Source organism: Saimiri boliviensis, chromosome 2, assembly GCF_048565385.1.
Source record: "Saimiri boliviensis isolate mSaiBol1 chromosome 2, mSaiBol1.pri, whole genome shotgun sequence".
In the NCBI taxonomy this organism is placed as follows: Eukaryota; Metazoa; Chordata; class Mammalia; order Primates; family Cebidae; genus Saimiri; species Saimiri boliviensis.
In genome coordinates this window covers 4,285,982-4,295,365 of record NC_133450.1, presented here as the reverse complement: position 1 = coordinate 4,295,365, position 9,384 = coordinate 4,285,982, and the positions used below count along the sequence as shown (strand labels likewise).

Sequence of the window (9,384 nt, the reverse complement as noted above, 5' to 3'; positions counted from 1 at the left end):
TGCAGTATTTTATGTCTGGTTTCTTTCCCTCAACATTATGTTTGTAAAATTCTTCCATCTTATTTATTTTTCTCATTGATATATAGTATTCCATTGTATAATCATATCCCCATCTGTTTATTCTATCTACCAGTGATGGACGTTTAGGTTGTTTTCAGGTTTTATCTGTTATGAATAGTGCTGCTATAAACATTCTTGGTGGTGTCTTTTAGTATATTACATGTATGCATTTCTGGATGTAAACACCCAGGAGTTAAATTGCTGGGTGATAGATTATGTTTGTTTAGTTTTGCTAGACACTGCCAAATAGTTTTCCAAGATGAATATACCAATTTACCCCCTCCAGAATACGGAAGGAGCATTCCAGTTGTTTCGTATCCTCACTAACACTTGATATCATCAGTTATTTTAGTCATTTTCATTACTGTAAAGTGGTGTCTCATTGTGGTTTTAATTTTTATTTCCCTAATGACTAAGGAGATTGAAAGGCTTTTTTGGGGGTTGGCGGGGGGGGTGGTTTCTCCATGTTGTTCTGGCTCGTCTTGAACTCCTGACCTCAGGTGATCTGCCCGCCTCGGCCTCCGAAAGTGCTGGGAATACAGGTGTTACCTGCTGCGCCCAGCCGAAAGGCTTTTCATGTTTATCAGTCAATTGGATGTGAAGTGCTTGTTCATGTATTTTGTATTTTGTGAAGTGCTTGTTCATGTATTTTGTATTTTGTGAAGTGCTTGTTCATGGTTTTTGCCCTTAATTTAGTTGTTTGTTTTTTCCTTATTGATTTGTAGTATTGTGATATACATATGTATTTTTGCAAGGGTGATTCTCCAGATGGCATGGGCTTGCTCAGAACCCCAGTAACCCTGCTGGGGCTTGCCACAAATTACACGCAATATCTTCTCCCATCTCCCACACTAATGTGTGTGTGTGTGTGTGTGTGTGTGTGTGTGTGTAGATATTCCTTTTTTTTTTTTTTTTTTTTGAGACAGAATGTCACTCTGCTGCCATTCTATAGTGCAGTGGCATCATCTTGACTTACTGCAACCTCTGCCTTCTGGGTTCAAGCAATGCTGCTGCCTCAGCCTCCCGGGTAGCTGGCACTACAGGTGCCCACCACCACGCCCAGCTAATTTTTGTATTTTTAGTAGAGATGGAGTTTCACCATGTTGGCCAAGATGGTCTCTATCTCTTGACCTCGTGATCTGCCCACCTTGGCTTCCCAGAATGCTGGGATTACAGGCATGAGCCACTATGCCCAGCCTTTTTTGCCTTGTTTCTATCTTTTTTTTTTTTTTTTTTTTTTTTAATAGAATCTCACTCAGTTGCTCAAGCTAGAGTGCAGTGGTAGAATTACAGCTCACCCCTTTTGGCTCTCTGAGCAGCACCATGGCGGTTGGCAAGAACAAGCACCTTACGAAAGGCGGCAAAAAGGGAGCCAAGAAGAAAGTGGTTGATCCATTTTCTAAGAAAGATTGGTATGATGTGAAAGCGCCCGCTATGTTCAACATAAGAAATATTGGAAAGACGCTAGTCACCAGGACCCAAGGAACCAAAATTGCATCCGATGGCCTCAAGGGCCGAGTATTTGAAGTTAGTCTTGCTGATTTGCAGAATGATGAAGTTGCATTTAGGAAATTCAAGCTCATTACTGAAGATGTTCAGGGCAAAAACTGCCTGACTAACTTCCATGGCATGGATCTTACCTGTGACAAAATGTGTTCCATGGTCAAAAAATGGCAGACAATGATTGAAGCTCATGTTGATGTCAAGACTACCGATGGTTACTTGCTTCGTCTGTTCTGTGTTGGTTTTACTAAAAAACGCAACAATCAGATACGGAAGACCTCTTATGCTCAGCACCAACAGGTCCGCCAAATCCGGAAGAAGATGATGGAAATCATGACCCGAGAGGTACAGACAAATGACTTGAAAGAAGTGGTCAATAAATTGATTCCAGACAGCACTGGAAAAGACATAGAAAAGGCTTGCCAATCTATTTATCCTCTCCATGATGTCTTCGTTAGAAAAGTAAAAATGCTGAAGAAGCCCAAGTTTGAATTGGGAAAACTCATGGAGCGTCATGGTGAAGGCAGTAGCTCCGGAAAAGCCGCTGGGGATGAGACAGGTGCTAAAGTTGAACGAGCTGATGGATATGAACCACCAGTCCAAGAATCTGTTTAAAGTTCAGACTTACAGTAGTGGCAAATAAAAAGTTATTTGTGGGAAAAAAAAAAAAAAAAGAATTACAGCTCACAGCAAATTTGACCTCCGGGGCTCAAGTGATCCTCCCACATCAGCCTCACGAGTAGCTGGAACTACAGGTGCCTGCCACCACACCCAAGTACTTTAAAAAATTTTCTTGGCCAGGCATGACGGTCCACGACTATAATCCCTGCATTTTGGGAGGCAGAGGTAGGTGGATCATGAGATCAGGAGTTCAAGACCAGCCTGGCCAATGTGGTGAAACCCCATATCTACTAAAATTACAAAAATTAGCTGGGTGTGGTGGCCTGTGCCTGTAATCCCAGCTACTCCAGAGGCTGAGGCAGTAGAATCACTTGAACTCAGGAGACAGAGGTTGTTGCCGTGAGCCAACATTGTGCCTCTGCACCCCAGCCTGGGCAACAGAGTGAGACGCCATCTCAACAAAACAAAAAAAAAAAGAAAGAAAAAAAACTGGAGGGCTGAATGCAGTGGTTCAAGCCTGTAATCCCAGCACTTTGGGAAGCCAAGGTGACGGATCATCTGAGGTCAGGAGTTCAAGACCAGTCTGGCCAACTTGGTTAAACTCCGTCTCTAATAATAGAAAAAAATAGCCAGACCAACATGGCCAACATGGCGAAACCCTGTCTCTACTAAAACTACAAAAACGAGTCAGTCATGGTAGTGGGTGTCTGTAGTCCCAGCTACTTGGGAGGCTGAGGCAGGAGGATTGCTTGAACCTGGGAGGCAGAGGTTACAGTGAGCCGAGATGGCGCCATTGCACTCCAGCCTGGGCAACAGAGCAAGACTCTGTCTCAAAAACAAAACAAAACAACAACAACAACATTTTTTTTGGAGAGATAAAGGTCTCCCTATGTTGCCTAGCTGGTCTTCAACTCCTGGGCTCAAGTGATCCTTCTGCCTCAGCCTCCCAAAGTGCTGGGATTATAGGCACGAGCCACCTCTCATTGCTGAATATGTGGATTGCAAATATAGTCTCCCTCTTGATGGTTTGCCTTTTATCTCTCTTTTTATCTAATTATCTATTTTTAAAATTTTATTTATTTATTTATTTATTTATTTATTGAGACGAAGTCTCACTCTGTCCCCCAGGCTGGAGTGCAGTGGTGGTGCAATCTTGGCTCACTGCAACCTCCGCCTCCTAGGTTCAAGCAATTCTCCTGCCTCAGCCTCCTGAGTAGCTGGGATTACATGCATACGCCACCATGCCCAGCTAAGTTTGTATTTTTAGTAGAGACAGTGTTTCACCATATTGGCCAGGCTGGTCTCGAACTCCTGACCTTGTGATCTGCCCCGCTTGGCCTCCCAAAGTGCTGGGATTACAGACTTGAGCCACCGCACCTGGCTATTTTTTGGGGGTTGTTTTGAGATGGACTTTGGCTCTCGTTGCCCAGGCTGGCGTGCAATGGCGCCATCTAGGTTCACCGCAATCTCCGCCTCCCGAATTCAAGGAATTCTCCTGCCTCAGCCTACTGAGTAGCTGAGATTACAGGCATGCACCACCACGCCTGGCTAATTTTTGTATTTTTAGTAGGGATGGGGTTTCACCATGTTGGCCAGGCTGGTCTTAAACTTCTGACCTCATGATCCTCCCACCTCAGCCTTCCACAGTGTTGGGATTACAGGTGTGAGCCATGGCGTCCAGCTGCCTTTTTTCTCTCTTAATGGTATCTTTTGATTAATAGTAGTTCTTCATTTTTTTTAATACCACTTTCAGAATTATGAGATTTTTTTTAGTTCTTCATTTTAATAAATTCAAATTACCAATCTTTCTCTTTATGACTAGTGCTTTTTGTGTTCTGCTCATTAATTATTTTTTAAATGCACATAAGAATAAACATATACCTAGCTGGGCGAGGTGGCTCATGCCTGTAATCCCAGCACTTTGGGAGTCCAAGGTGGGTGGATCACCTGAGGTTGGGAGTTCGAGACCAGCCTGACCAACATGGAGAAATCCCGTCTCTACTGAAAATACAAAATGAGCCAGGCATGGTGGCACATGCCTGTAATGCCAGATACTTGGGAGGCTGAGGCAGGAGAATCACTTGAAACTGGGAGGTGGAGTTTGCAATGAACCGAGATGGTCCCACCTGATCCACAGGAGCGGCATCCTGATGACCTAATCCAATCGTGGTCCACATTCCTCCTGCCATGGACATGGGACCCAATTCTAGCTAATGAGATGCGAGAGGCTCCTGGGAAAGTCATCCTTGTTCCTGCCAAAGAAAACAGAAACTCACTGTTGGATGTTGTCAGGCTGGATGGCAAATTCCAAACACTGAGGACAGCAGAGCACAGAGACTTGCCTGATAGAACCTGGGCCTTTGGTGACATGGAGTGTCAGTGATCACAGTCTGCCTAAAGAAAAACCTCTGGCCGAGCGTGGTGGCTCACATCGTCATCCTTCCATTTTAGGAGGCCAGGGCAGGAGAATCGCTTGAGCCCAGGAGGCAGAGGCTGCAGTGAGCCATGATTGTGCCACTGCACTACAGCCTGGGCAACAGAGCAAGACCTTGTCTCCAAATAATAAAGCAATAATTTTTAAAAATACAAAAATTAGTCAGATGTGGTGATACATACCTGTAGTCCCAGCTACTTAGGAGTCTGAGGCAGTAGAATCACTTGAACTCAGGAGACAGAGGTTGCCGTGAGCCAAGATCGGGCCACTGCACTCCAGCCTGGGTGACAGAGCAAGACTCCATCTCAAAAATGATAATAATTTAAAGGCCAGGCGCAGTGGCTCACACCTGTAATCCTAGCACTTTGGGAGGCTGAAGTGGGTAGATCACTTGCGGTCAGGAGTTCGAGATCAGCCTGGCCAACATGGTGAAACCTCATCTCTACTCAAAATACAAACATTAGCTGGGCGTGGTGGTGTGTGTCTATAATCCCAGCTACTCAGGAGGCTAAGAGAGGAGAATCACTTGAACCCAGGAGGTGGAGGTTGCAGTGAGCTGAGATGGCACCATTGCACTCCAGCCCGGGTGACAAGAGCGAGACTCCATCTCAAAAAAAAGATGAATAAATAAATATGTGTAACCTGAGGCCCAGCATGGAGTGGTGGTTCACACCTGCGATGTCAGCACTTTCGAAGCCCAAGCCAGTTGGCCATCTCAAATAATAATAATAATTTTGAAAACACACCTTCTGCTGGTCTACATTTCCTTATAATTGAAGTCATTTTGAATCATGGTTTCTGTCCCTTTCAACTGAAAGCGCCTTCCTAGTAGGACATTAACTGACCTTGGATGAATGACTGAGTGTGGATGTATTTGGTGGGCTATGAGCTTCGGGACCAGCTTCATGGGTGTGCGACCTGTGCTGTGACACCAGGCCCACATTTAGTAGGGCCCCATGCTTGCTTTCATGGTTTTGAAATTCTTAATAACTTACGAACAAAGGGTCCTGCATTTTCACTTTGCACTGGGCCCTCCTCATTCTGTAACTGGTCCTGGTGATGTGCCCTTTCTTATCTCCTTTTCTTTTTCTGCCCTCTCAGTCTTTGAATCTGCTCAGCTTCATCCACAAGACTCTAATCCACATGCTTCATCTGCCAAACCCACCAGCTTAACTGTAAAATGAGGAGGTTGAACCATCATCTGATCTCTATGGATACCTTCTAGAGCTGTTAAGAATCCAGTGCCGGGCACGGTGGCTCACACCTGTAATCCCAGCACTTTGGGAGGCTGAGGTGGATCGATCGCTTGAGCTTAGGAGTTCGAGACCAGCCTGGACAACAACATGACGAGACCCCACCTCTACAAAAAATATAAAACTTATCCGAGGCCGGGCGCAGTGGCTCCAGCCTGTAATCCCAGCACTTTGGGAGGCCGAGGCGGGTGGATCATGAGGTCAAGAGATTGAGACCATCCTGGTCAACATGGTGAAACCCCGTCTCTACTAAAAATACAAAAAATTAGCTGGGCAAGGTGGCGCGTGCCTGTAATCCCAGCTACTCAGGAGGCTGAGGCAGGAGAATTGCCTGAACCCAGGAGGCAGAGGTTGCGGTGAGCCGAGATCGCGCCATTGCACTCCAGCCTGGGTAACAAGAGCGAAACTCCGTCTCAAAAATAATAATAATAATAATAATAATACATTGATACAATAATATTACCTAACCCAGAGACCATATTCAGATATCCTTGACTGTCTTGATAATGTTCTCCACAACAAAAAGAAAAATTATTTTTCTGAGGTCAAGCACAGTGACTCACGCCTGTAATCCCAGCACTTTGGGAGGCCAAGGCAGGCAGACCACCTGAGGCCAAGAGTTTGAGACCAGCCTGGCCAACATGGAGAAACCCCATTTCTACTAAAAGTACAAAACATAGCCAGGTGTGGTGGCGGGCACCTGTAACCCCAACTACTTGGAGGGCTGAGGCAGGAGAATTGCTTGAAGCTGGGAGGCAGAGGTTGCAGTGAGCTGCCATAGCATCACTGCACTCCAGTCTGGGTGACAGAGTGAGACTTCAACTCAGAAACAAGAAAGAGGCCGGGCACAGTGACTCACACCTGTAATCCCAGCACTTTGGGAGGCCAAGGTGAGTGGATCCTGAGGTCAAGAGATTGAGACCATCCTAGCCCAGTAGAGATGGTGAAACCCCATCTCTACTAAAAATAGACAAGTTAGCTGGATGTGGTGGCATGCGCCTGTGGTCCCAGCTACTAGGGAGGCTGAGGCAGGAGAATCGCTTGAACTCAGGAGGCAGAGGTTGCAGGGAACCAAGATCGTGCCACTCCACTCCAGCCTGGCAAGAGAGAGAGATTCCATTTAAAAAAAAAAAAAAAAGAAAGAAAGAAAAAAGAAAGAAAGAAAGAAAAATTATTTGTATTGGCTCAGGATCCAGTCCAGGAACACACATGGCACTTAGCTGACAAGTCTCTTTAATTTCTATCAATCTAGAATAATTCCTGAGTCTGACTTTGCCGTCCACAATCCTTTGTCGCTTGAAGAATACAGGCCACATATTTTTTTTTTTTTTTTTTTTGAGACGGAGTTTCGCTCTTGTTACCCAGGCTGGAGTGCAATGGCGCGATCTCGGCTCACCGCAACCTCCGCCTCCTGGGTTCAGGCAATTCTCCTGTCTCGGCCTCCTGAGTAGCTGGGATTACAGGCACGCGCCACCATGCCCAGCTGATTTTTTGTATTTTTAGTAGAGGCGGGGTTTCACCATGTTGACCAGGATGGTCTCGATCTCTTGACCTCGTGATCCACCTGCCTCGGCCTCCCAAAGTGCTGGGATTACAGGCTTGAGTCACTGCGCCCGGCCGGTAGGCCACATATTTTTGTTTGTTTTGTTTTGTTTTTTAAAGTTCAGCTTCTTATGGAACACATTATAAAAGAGGTTTAGTCAAAAAGACCAAAGCCCATATCATCATCAGACTCCTCGGGTTCTTCTTTCTTTGCTTCCACTTTCTTCTCCCCAGCTGGAGCAGCAGTGGTGGAGGGGGCACTACCTCCTGCGGGGGCAGCACCAGCCGCTGGAGCAGGTCCCCGGGCCCGGACATTGCAGACGAGGCTCCCGGTGTTGACGTTAGCCTTTGCAAACAAGCCAGGCCAAAAAGGTTCAACATTTACACCAGCTGCTTTAATGAGGGCATTGATCTTATCCTCCGTGACGGTCACCTCATCGTCATGCAGAATGAGGGCGGAGCAGATGCAGGCGAGCCCGGAGTCGGAGGCCATGGTGCGCTGAGTGTGGGGCGAGCGCTGCAGGACGCGGTGCTAGACGCCGGATGAAGTGAGGGCCTCACCCCGAGGCGGCACCGGCCGCATATTTTGTACGAAGTTCTTTGATTTAGGTTTACCTGGTTTTTTGGCAGGAATATTCTAAAACCCACGTTGCATTCTTGGTTTATTAAATCAGGAGGGACATGATAGCTATTTGTCACATTACTGACTACTGGTGATGTTAATTTTTATTTTGAGGTCATGGCGGTATCTGCCAGGTTTTCCACTGTAAAGTTATTCTTTGTCCATTTTTAGTTAATAAGTATCTTTTTTTCTTTTATTTATTTGTTTATTTTGAGGCGGAGTCTCGCTTTGTCACCCAGGCTGGAGTGCAGTGGCGCGATCTCACTCCCTCCTGGGTTCAAGTGATTCTCCTGCCTCAGCCTACTGAGTGGCTGGGACTACAGTTGCACGCCACCAGGCCCAGCTAATTTTTGTATTTTTAGTAGAGATGGGGTTTCACCAGGTTGGCCAGGCTGGTCTCAAACTCCTGACCTTGTGATCTGCCTGCCTCGGCCTCCCAAAGTGCTGGGATTATAGGTGTGAGCCACCACGCCTGGCCTTTTTTTTTTTTCTTTTTTTAGAGACAGGATCTCACTCTGTTGCCCAAGCTGAAGTGCAGTGGCCCAATCATAACTCACTGTAGACTCAAATTTCTGGGCTCCTGTGATCCTCCCACCTCATCCTCCTGAGTAACAAGGACTACAGGCATGCCACCAGGCCTGGCTAATTTTTTATGTTTTGTAGAGATAGGTCTTACTCAGGCTGATCTCCAACTCCTGGCCTCAAGTAATCATCCCAACTTGGTCTCTGCCTCCCCAAACTCTAGGATTACAGGCATGAACCACCATGCCTGGACAATAAGTATCTTGTGGGGAGATATTTTGAGACTATATTCTGTTCCTCATAAAACTTTTACCCAGTAGTCTTAGCATCCATTGCAAAAAGTGCAAAGTCTTTAACTGAAAAAGTATATGTAAGCCAATGGTTAAAAAAATTCAAAACAGGCCGGGCGCAGTGGCTCACGCCTGTAATCCCAGCACTTTGGGAGACCAAGGTGGGTGGATCACCTGAGGTTGGGAGTTCAAGACCAGCCTGACCAACATGGAGAAACCCCGTCTCTACTAAAAATATAAAAAAGTAGCTGGGCATGGTGGCACATGCCTGTAATCCCAGCTACTTGGAAGGCTGAGGCAGGAGAATGGCTTGAACCCGGGAGGCAGAGGTTGCAGTGAGCTGAGATCGCGCCATTGCACTCCAGCCTGGGCAACAAGAGTGAAACTCTTGTCTCTTAAAAGAAAAAAAAAATTCAAAACAATATAGTGAATGAGTATGTATATAGTTGTTGTACAAAAAAAAGAAAGAAGATAGAAAAAGAAAAAAAGAAAGAAAGAAAGAGAGAGGTCGGGCGCGGTGGCTCAAACCTGTAATCC

General features: G+C 46.1%; 1 protein-coding gene and 1 pseudogene across 1 annotated transcript; one reads left to right on the top strand and one right to left on the bottom strand.

Moving 5' to 3' along the window:
- Positions 1 to 1,375: 1,375 nt before the first annotated feature.
- On the top strand, positions 1,376 to 2,213 carry LOC120363956 (small ribosomal subunit protein eS1-like). Its single transcript, XM_074390838.1, has one exon. It carries the CDS (start codon positions 1,384 to 1,386, stop codon positions 2,176 to 2,178), a length of 795 nt encoding a protein of 264 aa, XP_074246939.1. The 5' UTR covers positions 1,376 to 1,383; the 3' UTR covers positions 2,179 to 2,213.
- Positions 2,214 to 7,509: 5,296 nt separating this feature from the next.
- LOC101040563 (large ribosomal subunit protein P1 pseudogene) lies at positions 7,510 to 7,906 on the bottom strand (annotated as a pseudogene).
- Positions 7,907 to 9,384: the final 1,478 nt, after the last annotated feature.

Coding starts and splice junctions, on each gene's coding strand:
- LOC120363956 (XM_074390838.1), top strand. CDS start 1,384: ATGGCGGTTGGCAAGAACAAGCACCTTACGAAAGGCGGCAAAAAGGGA.